A 16,056-nucleotide genomic window follows, 5' to 3' on the forward strand; every position below is an offset into this window, starting at 1 on the left:
CAAAGAGCCACATGTGGCTCTCGAGCCGCAGTTTGCTGACCACTGGGCTAAAGCAAGGGTAGGGATTTTTGTCTCGCATGCTAACTGCTGTGTCTGCAGGGCTTAATAAACATTTTTTGCTGAATGCAGAAATAAATGAAATCAACAAAACTTTAGAGATTCTGTGAAGTGCTAGGAGGAAGAGTCTAGGTTAGAGAGAAAAATGTGGGCATTAAGGGGGTTGGGGAATAAGCAGCGTCCCCAGGGCCCGGATTGGACCAGAGTTCCTGAGAAGAGGGAAGGGAACCCAGGCCAAGTCCCAGGGGGAAGTCCAGCATTTCAAGTTTTGGAGAGCTGAGGGGAAATGGAGCATGGGGCTGAGGAGGAGGGGCCTGCGGAGAATGAGGACAAGCAAGAGAGGACTTTCCCACAGGCCTGGCTCGTTTGGTCTGTGTTCTCATGCGGTCCCCTTCAGTCTGTCATTTTCCCTTCCTATTTTTAGACATAGTCACACACGGTCCTGGATTTATGGCCTCTCCTGTAGTCTCTTGCAAACAGGCTCACATACATACTGGATCACATGGTTTCTCAGACAGTCTCTCAGTCACTCACGAAAGGAGTAATTTTCTGTCACCGATTCCCAGTTTTATGACTGTCTCCTACTAACAATTCATACACACGATTATGTCTTTTTGTTGCTGTTAATCCTTACCAGAGAATATTTTTTCCATGGATGTTTTTAAATATATCTTTATTGATTTCAGAGAGGAAGGGAGAGGGAGAGAGAGATAGATACATCAATGATGAGAATCATTGATCCACTGCCTCCAGCATGCCCCCACACTGGAGATTGAGCCTGCAACTCAGGCATGTACCCTGACTAGGAATTGAACCATGACCTCCTAGTTCATAGGTAGATGCTCAACCACTGAGCCATGCCAGCTGGGCTCCAGTGATTTTTAGAGAGAGTGAGGGGAGGGGGGGAAAGAGAGAGAGAGAGAGAGAGAGAGAGAGAGAGAGAGAGAGAGAGAAACGTCAATGTGAGAGAAACACATCAATTGGTTGCTTTCCGCACGCAACCTGACCGGGCCAGGGATCAGAACCTGCAACCCAGGTATGTGCCCTTGACTGGGAATTGAACCTGGGACCTTTCAGTGCATGGGCTGACGCTCTAACCACTGAGCAACCGGCCAGGGCCAAGATCATGCCTTATAGCCTGTCTCATTTGGCCAATATGACCAATATTGACTCGCACCAGTCAGTTTTCCACATGCAACAGTGTCAGACCTATTGATAAGATGTTTTAACCACACAGGCCGTCATTTTCGCACATACACAAATAGCCACTGACTTATAGCCACCACTGGCTTCTCATGAAGTTTCTTCACACACACAAAATCACCCTCTCCTACCTCTTCACACTCACGGCCCCACAGTCTCTGATTATAGCTCAGAGTCTCACACACATACATAATCACACAGTACCTCAGACATTGTCTGCCGCCTCATCGCACATTTCTTCTCAAGCAGCTTCCAACATACCAGTGTTTGACTGACAGCCTTTAAGAAAGTCTCTTGCAAAGTTTTTCACATGCCCATGCAATCGGCTTCTCAGACACTGCCTCGGTCACTCATTCAGTGTCCGGATCACTTTCCCTCGGTCAGTATCTGACATCTGTGGTCACTAATTCACAATTGGTACTAGGCTCTCAATAAGCCTTAGACACACAGTCTCTCATGGCCTGTCTCAGCCATTTACACCATCATTTTCATCAGTTAGCTTATCATAGACATTCACACATAATTATAGCTTTGCTGGTTTCTTTTTTAAAATCTTTGTTTTAAATCCTCACCTGAAGGTATTTTTTTCCCATTGATTTTCTAGAGAGTGGAAGAGGGGAAGAAGCGGGGAGAGAGAGAAACATTGATGTGAGAGGTACATTGACTGGTGCCTCCTGCACACACACCTGCCAGGGCTGGGGAACCTGCAACTGAGGTATGTGCCCTTGACTGGGAATGAACCCGTGACCCTTTGGTCTGTGGGTCAACACTCTAACCACTGAGAAAACTGGCCAGGGCTTGGCTGGTTTCTTGTACATACCAATCACATGGTCTCTCAGTGTCCCGTATTCTCAGTTTTTCACAAAAATATAGTCTGTGACTTACACTCTTCTATGAAACGTGTTTCACAGACTCACATACTCTCACATGACTGCTCACTCAATTTTCTTTCTGACTTGTTACTTATCATCTCTTACAGTTATGTGGCCTCTTGTACCATTTCAGACACACTTAGTCTCATCATTTTCTCTCAGTCCCTGAACCTGTGGGCTAGACTGGAGTAGTTAACTGTCAATTAATTTTCAACTAGTTTTATGTTCGTGCACGTACACACACACACACACACACACACACACACACACGATCACAGCCTCTCATACTCTCCCAGTCACAGATTTTTTCCAGTTCCTCAGTCTTTGCTAGTCTCACATGAACAGTATTCATACACATAATCACGCATTCTCGTATTTTGTCTCAGACATACACTTAGGCTCACAGCCATTTTCTCATACAACCAACTTCTCACACATACGCTCCCATGATTTTAGCTGATATGACAGCCTTCCATGAACAGCTTCACACACAATCCATCTTCCGACACTGAGCCACCTGCTGACATATAATGAAGTTTTTCACCTGCACACAGTCCCTGGCAAGCGCTACCACACTTTTATACCCACAGGCTCTCACACTTTGTTTTTTAAATTTTTAAATATATTTTTATTGATATCAGAGAGGAAGGGAGAGGAAGAGAGAGAGAGAGAAACATCAAGGATGAGAGAGAATCATTGATCGGCTGCGTCCTGCACGCCCCCTACTGGGGATCAAGCCTGCAACCGGGCATGTGCTCTTGACTGGAATCAAACCTGGGACCCTTCAGTCTGCAGGCTGATGCTCTATCCACTGAGCCACACCAGCTAGGGCACTCACACCTTGTTTTGATCACTCAATTTGTCTTGCTCACCATCGTCTTGTCATACAGTGACTGGTCTGGTCTGCAGTCCCCACTACCTTCTCATAAACATTACTTCACACACACCACCAGTGTCTTATACAGTACCTTCATCACTCACTCATTTTTATGGTGATTTCCTGACACAAAGACACAATTCTCACACAGACACAATGTCAAGTTTGTGGTTATAACTTCCACTCTCTCACACACACATATACAATCGCAGCTTTCTAGTTTTTGTTTTTGTTTTTTCACACCTGGTTACAGATCTACTGTTTCTGACACACAATATCATACTTTCTCTCTCACAATCAATCTCACACCATCACTGCCTTTTATACATATAATGCTTGTCACACTCAGTCCCCAGAGGGAAAAAAAATGCAAGCAGCCTCCAGCATCACCTTTAAAAATATATATTTACAGGAACAATTCCCCATTCTCTGGTACTCTTAGAAAAAAAAGCCATTTGGGGGGAAGTAAAACGAACAGTGGAGACAGGCGTAGCACCGTCCCCCAAATCACCACCCCCCAGGGCCCCAGGCCTGGGCTGGGCCGGTGCTGACAGGCGGTGAGCGCAGGAGTCCTCTGAACCCACCCTCTCCAGCCTGGAATTCAGACAGGACAGGCTTTATGCCCTCCTATTCCTCCCTCCCAACTCCAGGGACACTTAAAGGGTCCTTTGTACCCGCCCGCAGGAAATTGGGGGGCTGGGAGGGAGGGAGCTGAAAATACACATGTGGTATCAAAAATAAACACTTGGGGGCAGCAGGAAGATTTCCCCCCCCCAAATCCCTTCCTTCCCACCCACCCCATCTCAGATATAGGAAGAGATGCCCCCTCTCCCCGTCTAAAAGCCCAGTTTAAAAATAGATTATACTATCAAAATGGCAGAGGGCGGGGGACAGGAAGACCTGGAGTACTGGCTGGAGGGGTCCCCCAGACGGGGACCACTCCCACAAAAAAACCCTCCATTGGGAGGTAAGAGGCAGGACCCCAGGAATTTGGCAGACACAGGAATGGCTTCTCAGGGACAGAAGAAAAGGGGCATTTGCCCCCAGCCAAAAAGGTGGCCGACAAAGGACAGGCTGTCTGAGAAAAAGGCCAAAGGCCGGGGGTGGGGGTGGGAATCCCTCTCCCAAGGGTGTGAGTCTGACTTGGTCAAGACTCCCGAACCATTTAATGGCACAAATTCTTCCTGGACCCTTGGGGATAGCTAGAAATAAGAAACCGCAACAAGCTAGCTCTTCTACCCACACCCCAAAATGGAGCCAGGGCTCCCTCAGCTTCCCAAGGGCAGGCTGAGAAATAAATAAAGAAAGGTCCTTCTCAAGCCAGACCCTGATTGTCTCATCTTGGGGGGGAAATGTGGAGCTGGGGGAGATGTCCTCACCACTCCCCCCCCCAAAAAAAAGTTGGGCCAGGCTCCTCCCAGTGGCCTTCAAAAAATAAATAAATAAACCGCCCCCCGACCACTGCGGTAGGAGACGTGTAAGGGCGGCCACTGGGGGACTGACCAAGAAGAGAGAAACTGTATGTTTTCTGTGGAAGAATCATTGAGACATCCTTCTTCCTAAGAATCCCCACCCCACCCTGACCTCAGCACAAGTCTGTCAGCTGAGCTATGTTTCTGTTTCTCCTTGAGACGGCTGGCTGGAGAGAAGTTCAGGGCATAAGTCACCCCAGCAAGGGGTGGTGGCGGTGGTAGTCATGGCTTCTGGGGCCCTGGGGAGAGCACCACGGGGGTTGAGAGGCCATCCACGCTGATGGAGGGGATGTGCACCTGGGCGCTGCCACTGGATGGAAACTGGGAACAGAAATAGGGAGAGGTCATGGGTGGGGGCCGTGCTAGGTTCTCTCACCCACTCTGAGATGGAGGGAGGAGCCTACCTGGAAGGAGAGCTTGGCCGGGCTACGGGGTACAATGGGACTCAGGGTGCTCCAGAAGTGAATGCTGGGGGGCAGCGAGCTGGGCGTCAGCAGCACCGGGGTCTGTGGGGAAGGGGTGGTTGGAGCTCAAGTGAGCAGAGAGGGCAAGTGGGACAATGGAAGTAACTTGGTTCCAGTCCCACCAGAAATCCTACTCGGACTTCCGAGATCACGCACGGAAAGTGCACAGGCCTAGACCATAACTACTAAGGCCATGCCTGTGACATCTCTTCAACTTTACATGGACGACCCTTTCAAACCTCACAAGTCACCATCCCAATAGCTCAGGTTCAACCTCCAATTCCTCTGTCCCACCCTTATACCTCACAGGAGGCCCGCTAAGCAAATCCCAGACCAAAAAGCCCCACTCAGGTTCCTCATGCCTCTTAGAAACGGTTGCTACCCAAGGCCTCTCAGTCCTTTGATCCTCCCACAAAACTCCCCACACTTGCCCTTCATTCTGACCAAGATCCCTCAGCCTTGGAGTCTCGCTCTTGCCCTTCTTTAATCAAGCCCTGTCCCTGCAACCAGTTGCCCTCGAAGGCTGCACCCTCCCAGCTCACTCCGATAGATAACCCCAGGGCCGGGGTCTACTGCCTCTCCACCAATCCCATTGGTCCCGGGAGCCAGCCCCTGCCCCTCCGCAGGCATTAACCAATGTGTGCGTCCCGGGAGCCAGACCCACCCTGCGCAGGCACTCACCAATGTGTGCGTAGGCAGCAGGGATGGCGTCAGCGCTGGCCCGGGTGCCTGCAGACCGGAGCCAGTGGCCGATCCTGGAGTCCGTTCGGGCCCTGGCCCACCTAGCAGGCTAGGGCTGAGTGGGAGCTCCAGGTCCCGGGGCTTGCGGCCCTTCTGAGGCTGGGCGATCTCCGTGCAGGAAGCTGTGGACGCTCCGAGGCCGCCTACCGGCCCTGCAGTCTCCATAACAACCGCAGGATGCCGGGCAGATGCGCCCTCTGCAGGAGGGACTTCCCGCCCGGCCCTCGGGGCTTCCGGTGCATACCCCGCCTCCCCACTGGCTGCGGTGCGGGGCTCTTCCTCGGGCTCTTCCACTTTCACTTCTGGGGGCTGTGGCCGACCCAAGCAGGGCTCCACATTCGCTTCTTCTGATTTAAGGTTCAGGGCCTCAGGCGGGGTCAGAATGACCTGGGAGAGGAGGGAGGCTGTATGGATTGCTGGGGTGGCGAAGCAATGACTCCCCTTCGAGAGTGGGACTGGGTACTGGGGGCATAACTGCACAAGGGGCAGCTCCTCCACAGGGCTAGACTTCGCCAAGGAAGCAGGGCTTCTTCTGGGGCAGCTTCTCCTATCTGGGGACAGGGCTGGACTCCCAGGGATACTGCCCGAAGTCATGAAAGCAGTTCTCAAAAATTTTTCTCTAGCCCTAACCGGGTTGGCTCAGTGGATAGAGCATCCGCCTGCGGACTGAAGGGTCCCAGGTTCGATTCCGGCCAAGGGCATTTACCTTGGTTGCGGGCACATCCCCAGTAGGGTGTGTGCAGGAGGCAGCTGATCGATGTTTCTCTCTCATGGATGTCTCTAACTTTCTATCCCTCTCCCTTCCTCTCTGTAAAAATATCAATAAAATATATTAAACAATTTTTTTCTTTAAGGACCAGTGGCGTCTGGAAGCTAGTTAAAAATGCAAATTCTAGCCCAGCCAGCGTGGCTCAGTGGTTGAGCCTCGACCGAAGAACCACCTAAGAACCAGAATGTTATGGTTCGATTCCCAGTCAAGGCACATGCCGACTTGCGGCGATCCCCAGTGGGGGGCGTGCAGGAGGCAGCCAATCAATCTCTCTCATCATTGTTATTTCTATTTCTTCCTTCCTCTCTGAAATCAATAAAAGTAAATAAATAAAAATGCAAAATCTTGGGCCCATCCCCAGACCCATCTAATCACAAACACTGGGGGTGCACCCCAGCAACCTGTGGGTTAAAAAGCCCTTTAGTTGATTGTGGGAGTGCCGAAGTGAAAGAACCAGTGCATTAAGCAAATATGAAAGTTCTGCACACCTAATACAAGTTGGTGTACTACTAACTCTAGCACACTTAATCTCCTTCAGTACTAGCTTAGCGCACCTCCCCTTTCTCCAAGGGGACGTCTGTGTCCCTCCTCCAACCACAGCTCCTTTTATAGAACGTTTATGTCCCTTCTCTTCCCCCTCCTCATCAGGAAATTGGACATCCCTCCTACTGAATTTCCATATTCCAGCTCTTACCTGCAGAGGTAGGCCAGCTTCCTCAGCCTCTAGGCAGGCCTCCAAGGGGCTTGGACTGGTGCTCCTGCTCCCCGAGGGGGGCGCTGCGGCTCCTGCTGGGGCGGTGTTGGAAAGCACTGAGATGGACCTCGGATGCAGGGGCAGCGGTAGCTGTGGCTGCAGGGACTGGATGGTGAAGGTGGAATAGAGGCCTGAGCGCATGTACTCGTTCCGGCTGCTTCGAGCCAAGGCACCTGGGCCTGCCATTCCTGCACCCTTGGGTGTGCCTGGCTTCCCAGAGGCAGTGTCCCCGGGGACAGCATGTGCAGCAGCGGGGGCCACATTTGCCACAGTGGAGGTGACAGACACCTCAGGCTGGGGCGAACAGTCCTCAGTGGAGCACCCTGCGACCTCGGGATAGGACACAAACTTGTAGACGAACTTCTGGCCACTCACTTTGCGGATGATGTTCTGGGAAGGGAGGAGACAGGATAGGGGGCCTTAGAAGGGCGGGCCAGGGTGGAAGGAGAGTGTGGATTGGGGGGGGTGGGTGAAGGGGGTGTGTCTCCTAGGGCCTTTTCCCCCTGTTGTCCGTCTCCTGTCTTTTTACATATACACCATGCCGCCTCCGTGTTCTGTCTCTCCATATGGTCCCCCTCCCGGCCTATTTCACATCTCACCGCCCTCCTCTCTCAATTTGGGGGCTCTTCCCTTCTCCTCCAGTTTTTTCCAGTGCTGGTGTGAGAGGATGAGGAAAATTTCACTACAGGAATAAGATGCTCCCCCTTCTCTATTCTCCCCTCCACAATTCTTCCTTTAGTCTACTGCCCTTCTCCCCTTTCCCTGTCTCCTCTCTGTATCTCCCCCCTCCAACCCCCCTCCCCCAAGTCTCCTCTGTCACTCTTCATCTCCATCAGTCTGATTCCCCCACCGGCATCTCAGACACCCCCTCACACCTAGTGGCTCCTTTCCATGATGGGCCCACAAAGGGGAGCAGGTGCAGAAGCAGACTTTCCTCCTGGCTCTAGGAACCAGGGGTGTCTTGGGTTAACAGGGTCACACCTTGGGGGTGGCTGCCAGGACACAGTTTTGGCGTCTAGCTAATGCAGATAGACAGGAAAATGAAGTAACTGATATAAATGTTGGAAGAGAGTACATTAATGTAGAAGAATGTGGTGATGAATTACTAATATAGAGGATTATTTAAAGCTATTGACACAGAAGTGGAACAGGACAAGATCAGTGGGGAGGACAGGGTGAGGAGCCACATTCTTAATACTTTTGTGGAGGTTTAAGCTAAGGCAATTCGAAAATGAAGTAACTGATAGCAACTAGACAAGAACATTAAAATGTCGACATAAATTTGGGGAGAATCTCAAGGCTGGCTTAGGTGGGTCCCAGAGCATGTTTGGGGTATTTCAGGACAGATCTAGAGGATCTCAGAGCACAGTGAGGTAGCCTCATTATTCATATTGTTTTGGAGGTTTGAGCTGAAGAAATAAAATATAAAAATGGAATAAATGATGAACTGTGTGCAGCATAGGTCCAGGGCTGCTCTGGGGGATAAGAGACACCTGAAGCCCTAACCGGTTTGGCTCAGTGGATAGAGCGTCGGCCTGCGGACTGAAGGGTCCCAGGTTCGATTCCGGTCAAGGGCATGTACCTTGGTTGCGGGCACATCCCCAGTTAGGGGGTGTGCAGGAGGCAGCTGATCGATGTTTCTCTCTCATCGATGTTTCTAACTCTCTATCCCTCTCCCTTCCTCTCTGTAAAAAATCAATAAAATATATTTTTAAAAAAAGAGACACCTGAAGGATGGCACTGCAGTACCCTGAGGACATCTTAATGCTGGTCAGGGTGGCTTTGTGTTTCTCATTAATATTGTTTTGGAAGTTTCAGGTAAAGAAAGAAAATTAAATAACTGGTATAAATATTGGGGGAAAGGGCAAATCCAGTGCTGGTGTGAGAGGATGAGGAAAATTTCACTACAGGAATAAGATGATAAAATAAAATAATTGCTATAGACATTGGGGTAGACCAGTGTTGCTCTGAAAACACAAGAGGATGGGGTGCGGGGCTGGCATTATATATGTTGTTTGGGAGGTTTTAGCTAAAGGAATAACAGAAGAAAAGGAGATAATTGATAAATGTTAAGGGTCTCAGCGGATGAGATGGGGAAAGCTTAGTATGATACTGTCATGGAGGTTTTGATTCTAAGAAGAATCTTCTGCAATTCTTATTCTGGAACAACAGCAGATTATGAAATAACTGGAGGAATCTAGGACTTGTTCAGGGGTCCCAAAGCACAGGAGAAAAAGTTATTAATACTATTTGCAAAAGTTCTGCTATAGGAATAAGGTAAGAAAATGAAGTGTTATGTGGGGTGTAGTGGGACAGCATTACTTTGAAGGTTTTAGCCAAGGCAGTAAGACAAGAAAATAACTGAGATAAAATGTTTGGGGGAGCCCCCAACATTGGTCTGAGAGTACCAGAGGATAAGGTAAGAAATGATAACGTTTAATGTTGGTTTCAAAGTTATAGCTATAGCAGTTAAGAAAATGAAATCACTGATATAAAAAGGGGGGTTCCCTGCCCTGACCTGTGAGGCCTTACCTTATCATAGTAGTACCGCAAAGCCCGGCTGAGCTTGTCATAATTCATGTTGGTCTTGTTCTTGCGCAGTCCCCACAGCCGGGCCACCTCCTCGGCATCCACCAGCTTGAACTCACCGCCATCCCGTGAGGTCCAGGAGATAATGTGGCCGTTGCCTTGTTCTCTCAACAGCTGCAGCAGAAACTGCCACAGCGTCACAGAGGGGTCCATCGCGGGGGGAGTGCTCACGCCATCCCAGGGGTACCTGGAGGGCAGATGGTTCAGAGCTAAGAGGCTGTGGACACAGGGAGGGGCAGAGACCAGCAGGAGGAGGATTCTTTTCTTGCAATCTTGCTCCCACCTCTGTCCCCAAAGCCCACCATCAATCCCTAAATACCCTCAAACTCAATTCTAAGCTCCTCAGCCAGGCTTTGGATGACCCCTGTAATGGGATGAGACTTTGGGAGGCACTAGGAGAGCATGAATGAATTTTGCATGTGGGATAAATGTGAATATTTGGGGGCCAGAGCGCAGGCTGTGGTAGAGAGAGTAATACCCCCCCTCAAAGATGTCCATACCCTAAACTCTGGAGCTTGTGAGTATATTACATTACATGTCAACAGGAACTTTGCAGATGAATTTAAGGTCACAGACTTTAAAATGGGGAGATTATTCTGGATTATTTGGGCAAGCTCAATCTAATCACATGAACTCTTTTTAAAAAAATATATATTTTATTGATTTTTTACAGAGAGTAAGGGAGAAGGATAGAGAGTTAGAAACATCGATGAGAGAGAAACATCAATCAGCTGCCTCCTACACACCCCCTACTGGGGATGTGCCCGCAACCAAGGTACATGCCCTTGACCGGAACCGAACCTGGGTCCCTTCAGCCCGCAGGCCGACGCTCTATCCACTGAGCCAAACCGGTTAGGGCTCACATGAACTCTTAATAAAAGTAGAAGAAAGCGGGAGAAAGGCAGCTCAGAGAGAGACAATGACAGAAGAGGCAGGAGTGATTCAAAGCATGAGAGGGACTCAACCTGCCACTGCTAGTTGAAGATGGAATGTGGTGGCCTCTTAAAAGCTGGGAATGGCCCTTGGCTGACAGCCAGTAAGGAAGCAGGGACCTCAATCCTACCACCTCAGGGAACTGATTTCTGCCAACAACCTGAGCGAGCAGGAAACGCACCCTCCCCTGGAGCCTCCAGAAAGGAATGCAGAGCTGCTGACACCTGGCTTTCGTCTGGTGTCGAGACCTGTGCTGGGCTTCTGATTGACAGAACTGTGATATGTTAAATTTGTGTTGTTTTAAGCAGCTAAATTTATTTGTTACAGCAGGAAATACAAAGCTAGCCTCCATTTGCATTTTCTTTTTTTTTTTGCATTTTCTTTTTTTTTTTTTTAAACATTAAATTTTTTTAATATTTTATTGATTTTTTACAGATAGGAAGGGAGATGAAAGAGAAACATCGATCAGCTGCCTCCTGCACATCTCCTACTAGGGATGTGTCCGCAACCCAGGTACATGCCCTTGACCGGAATCGAACCTAGGACCCTTCAGTCCGCAGGCCGACGCTCTATCCACTGAGCCAAACCGGTTTTGGCTCCATTTGCATTTTCTACCACATCAAACATCAAAGTTTTCCAGGAGGTTCCTTCTGCCAGCTCCCCTCAAAGGCTGTTCACTCCATGTGGGGCTCCGTTCCTCTGCCTAGAAGTCTTCCTCATCGTTCAAGTCCTGGCACCAGGGGCCTTGCCTTTATGAAGCCTTTCTGGAGCCGAATGCCTGCCTTCCTCTCTCTGTCCCTCTACCCACACTCCTCAGACCTGCTACTGTCCCTGTATGTTCTCCTTCGTGGTAACAGCTACACTACCATTTATTGAGTGCTTAATGCATGCCAGGCATTGTTCCAATCAGGCAACATGGCTTACTGGACAATCACCCAGGCTCTACAACCAGACTGCCAGGGCTGGAATCCTGCCTGCTTCTGCAACTTGTTAGCAGTGCGATCCCGGGGCATGTTCTTTAACTCTGCGCCTCACTTTCCCCACCTGCAAAATAGGGGTAATAATAATACCACCTAGTTCACAGGGTTATTTACAGAATAAATATAATATGCCAGGCATATGATAAGCTCTAAACGAATATTCATTTCTAATTTGTCCATAATCTATTACTCGCTATTCCAAAAAGCTCTAAGAACAGAAGGCTTCTTTTGTAACCATTTTGGCAGCAAAACATGATCTGACACAAAACAAGGCCCTTTGCGGTCTTTATTGATCCCTACTTAGTGTGACTGTTCGTACGTTTTGCTGCAGAAATCTGAATGCGGCTGATTACCGAGCTCACTAAGGGTGTTATGTAACATCTTGGATGTGCACCTTGTCACCCTTTTCAAATCTGAAAAACTCGCAATTCTGAAAACATCTGGCCCCAAGGGTTTCAGATAAGGGCACAGAGACCTGTACTGTTATTTTTCTAAGGACTGACTCATTTCTCCCTCGTCACAACTCTGGGATGTAGGTACTCTGATGATTGCTAATTTATAGAGCAGGAAGCCGAGGCACACAATGTCTAAATGACTTCTACAGGCCACACAGCTCTAAGTGGCAGAGCCAGGATTGGGATCCAGGCAGTCAGGTTCTAGTTGTTTAAGCTCTCAAACCATTAGGCTAAATCGCCCTTCACACTGGCTGCTCCTTCGGTGTGTCCTGCAGAGAACAGGACCGTCCCTGTACCCCCGTAACTGCTCTCTTTGCTGAGCATGAATTGGAAATAAACATGAGCTTCCTATTCCTTACAGAATGAGCTTTCGTCAATCAACTGTTCACTGGCTGGGATTGTTGGGTTAAGAATAAGACCTTCCAAATCAGGTGTCAAAGAACCTCCCTCTATTATTTATAGCTTAATTCTTTAATCTGTATAATTAAATATACAGTATGATCCTCTTTTTTATTTTTATTGATTTCAGAGAAGAAAAGGAGGAAGACAGACAGAAACATCAATGATGAGAGGGAATCATTGACCGGCTGCCTCCTGCACGCCCCCTACTGGGGATTGAGCCTGAAACCAGGGTATGTGCCCCTGACTGGGAATCAAACCTGGGACCCTTCAGTCCGCAGGTCGATGCTCTATCCACTTAGCCAAACCGGCCAGGGCTGATCCTCTTTTTTAAAACTATTTTTATTGATTTTTTTAAGGGAGAGGGATAGAGAGATAGAAACATTGATGAAAGAGAAACATCAATCAGCTGCCTCCTGCACGCCCCCTACTGGGTATCAGGCCTTCAACCTGGGCATGTGCCCTCACCGGAAAATGATATTGGTTCACTGGTCGATGCTCAACCACTGAGCCACACCAGCAGGGCGAGTGTGATCCTCTTATGTCTGAGCTGTTTCAAAGTTCATTCAGCAGACACAATTTTAGGCAATTATACAAGCCACAACGCCATGGAGTGTCCAGAGTAGAGAGTCCTGGCATCGGAGCTCTCACTGAGTTTATTTCGAAGGCCTGCTTGCTTTAGAGGCACTAAGAGTTCAGTGTGACTCCTGGTGGCAAAGACAGGCAATTTTAGCAGTTTCTCTTTCAGGGGCAACAGAACCTACCAATGTAGGTGCCATCTGACAGTTAGCTTCAAGCCTCAATAGCACACAGGGTTTTATATTTTGTTTATTATTACATTTCCCACTTGACCCCTAATAAGAGCTCCAGTAACCTGTCTTCTTTGAATGCGTTTACCTTTCTCCATCTCATTTATTCAGCAATCATTTATTGAGTGCCTACTGTAGGCCAGGGGCGCTAGTGAAAGTGACATTTCCGTGGGGGGGAAGGCAGACAAGAAACAAGATAAACAAGTAAAGAATGTCAGATGATGATAGAGCCATGGGGAAAAAATAAAACAGGGAAGGAGTTCTTTATTAAAGGCTAGTCAGGGAAAGGTCATCACTGAGGAGGTGACATTTGAGCAAAGACCTAAAAGAGGTCAAGGAGTCAGGTCTGACGACCTGGGGAGCAGTTTTGTAGGCAGAGGGAACAGCCTGAGGTTGGAGGAAGAGAAGAGTCTGGCATGGCTGGACAGGAGGGCGTTAGGGGCCAGTAGGAGATGAGAACCGAGGGGCAACAGGGGCCAGACTGAGGGAGCCTTTCTCCGGCCCCGTAAGGACTTTGACTCTGTGTGAGACAAGAGCCACGAGAGGGCTGTGACATGGATGTTGTTAACAGGATCCCTCTGGCTCTTGTGAGAACTGACTAGTGGCTGAAGAGGCTACTGCAATAGTCTAAGTGAGAGATGGTGGTGGCAGCAGCGGGATTTGCTGACATGCAAGAGAGGGATGAGATGGGAACCAAGGATGATTCTAAGTTTGTGGCCTGATCACCTGGAAGGATAGGCAGCGAGAACAGCATGTACAAAAGCTCTGAGGTGGGCACACGCTTGGCATACCACATCAAAGACACCCTGTGAGTTCACCCAGTTCCCATTTCTGAGGATATGTACGTACCTTTCTCCCTGCCCTACGATGAACCCTTTATCACACGATCATTAAGTTCCATTATCTTCCAGGCAGAATTAATTCTTCCTCTTGTGATCCAACGCACTGAATAACCTGTCTGTCCTTGCAAAGCTGTTCTTCTCTCTGGGTCTTCAGCCTCATACTCCTCGGCCCTGCTCTAGCTGTGTGACTTTGAGTAAGTTACTCAACCTCTCTGAGTCTGTTTCTGCATCTGTAAAATGGGGATATTTCATTCTCAGAGTACATTATCCTCAAAATACACCTACTCTCAAAGGCGTTTGTGAGGATTAAAGGTCAATATATGTAAAGGACTTAGAAAAGTATCTCTGGCACACAGGAGACACTCAAGAGGTGTTAGCTATTTGCTAGTCTGTCATCCTTCTCCCTCTCCAAACCCCTCCACCCCAACCTTATGTATCACTGAGACCTATTTACCACCTGGCTCCCCTTATATCTCAGATCTCGCCTTCAATCCCTCTCTCCTCTGCTCCAGCTACACTGGCCTCCTTTGTGTGCCTTGAACATGCCAGGCGCAATCCCAGCTCAGGGCCTTTGCATCAGCTGTGCCTTCTGTCCAGTGTACTCTTCCACTACACATATGGCTCCCTCCCTCTCTGACCTCCTTCAGGCCTTAATTCAAGAGCCACCTTCTAAATGAGGCCTGCCCTATGCCTAAGATTTTAACCACCCTACTACTCTATTCCTACCTTCCCTACTTCATTTTTCTTCCTTAGCACTTGTCTAAAATACTATCTTTTACTTGTTTTATTTATATAGTCTGTCTCCTCCACTTTTAACAAACGTATGTTCCACAAGAGCAGGAATTTCTGCCTATTTTTTCCCCTCCCACATCTCCAGCACCTAGAAGAGTGCCTGGTACTTACTAGGTGCTCAGTAAAGTGTTTGATGAATGAACAGTCCCATCTAACTAGCCTTTTAACTAGCTCTCAAATGCCCTCTTCATTCCCATCTGCTCCCCACCCTGACCTGTCTGAAGTTATATTTTTCCCATTCATTCATGCAATAAATTTGTATTAAGCACCTGCTATATACCAGGGATATTTTTTAGGTGCTGGAGACCCAGCAGGACTAAGCAGACAAAAACTGTAAGCCTTCATGGGACTTCTAAAGGGGAGAGACAACACAATAAACTGATCAACTATACAGTGTGAGCCACAGTAATAAAGGGCAAAGGAAAAAATAAAGCAGAGAAGGGGCCTTAGCCCTGCTAGGTGTGCAGGTTGAGATGGTCAGGGATGAGGTGACATTTGAACAGAGTCCCAAAAGGAACCATGACCAGGGGACAAAGTGTTCTGGGCAGGAAAAATGGCCAATGTAAAGGCCCCGAAGCTGGACCACTGTGAGTTTGAGGACAAGTGAGGAGGTCAGTGTGGCTGGAGTGTAGGAGGTAAGGCCAGAGAAGTTACTTGCGCATATGAGAGAGGAAGGGAGAGGGAGAGAGAGGCAGAAACATCAATGATGAGAATCATTGATTGGTTGCCTCCTATAGGACCCCCACTGGGGATCGAGCCCACAACCCAGACATGTGCCCATAATCGAACGAACCCGGGACCCTTCAATCTGCAGGCCGACGCTCTATCCACCGAGCCAAACCAGCCAGGGCTACTTGCTTCATTATTAACTCACAGGTATTCTTTACTTACACTGGAGGGGATTCTAGTTCTGACCCCCTCCCCCATTTTACAAATGAGGAAACAGGTGTAGAGAGAAAATAGTTAAATTACTAAGGTCACACAGCTTCTGGGATTGGGGATGGAAGGATGCTGAGATAAGTTAGGCAATGGAGCCTTCCTGGCGTGG

At 48.7% G+C, this 16,056-nt stretch overlaps 1 protein-coding gene across 2 annotated transcripts; it reads right to left on the reverse strand.

Annotated features, from left to right (window-relative positions):
• Positions 1 to 3,395: 3,395 nt before the first annotated feature.
• On the reverse strand, positions 3,396 to 14,444 carry ELK1 (ELK1, ETS transcription factor). 2 transcript variants are annotated; one of them, XM_014462992.2, is made up of 6 exons: positions 14,224 to 14,444; positions 9,742 to 9,985; positions 7,150 to 7,599; positions 5,627 to 6,073; positions 4,886 to 4,987; positions 3,396 to 4,802 (listed from the first exon to the last, which is right to left on the reverse strand). In XM_014462992.2, the coding sequence occupies exons 2-6, from the start codon at positions 9,949 to 9,951 to the stop codon at positions 4,704 to 4,706; spliced, it is 1,308 nt and encodes a 435-aa protein (XP_014318478.1). In that variant the 5' UTR covers positions 9,952 to 9,985; positions 14,224 to 14,444; the 3' UTR covers positions 3,396 to 4,703. The 2 variants fall into 2 exon arrangements, with proteins under 2 accessions (XP_014318478.1, XP_023616686.1); XM_023760918.1 differs by lacking the exons at positions 3,396 to 4,802; positions 4,886 to 4,987; positions 5,627 to 6,073; positions 14,224 to 14,444 and adding exons at positions 6,729 to 6,761; positions 11,656 to 11,679.
• Positions 14,445 to 16,056: the final 1,612 nt, after the last annotated feature.

Source organism: Myotis lucifugus, unplaced genomic scaffold (genome assembly GCF_000147115.1).
Source record: "Myotis lucifugus unplaced genomic scaffold, Myoluc2.0 scaffold_196, whole genome shotgun sequence".
NCBI lineage: Eukaryota > Metazoa > Chordata > Mammalia > Chiroptera > Vespertilionidae > Myotis > Myotis lucifugus.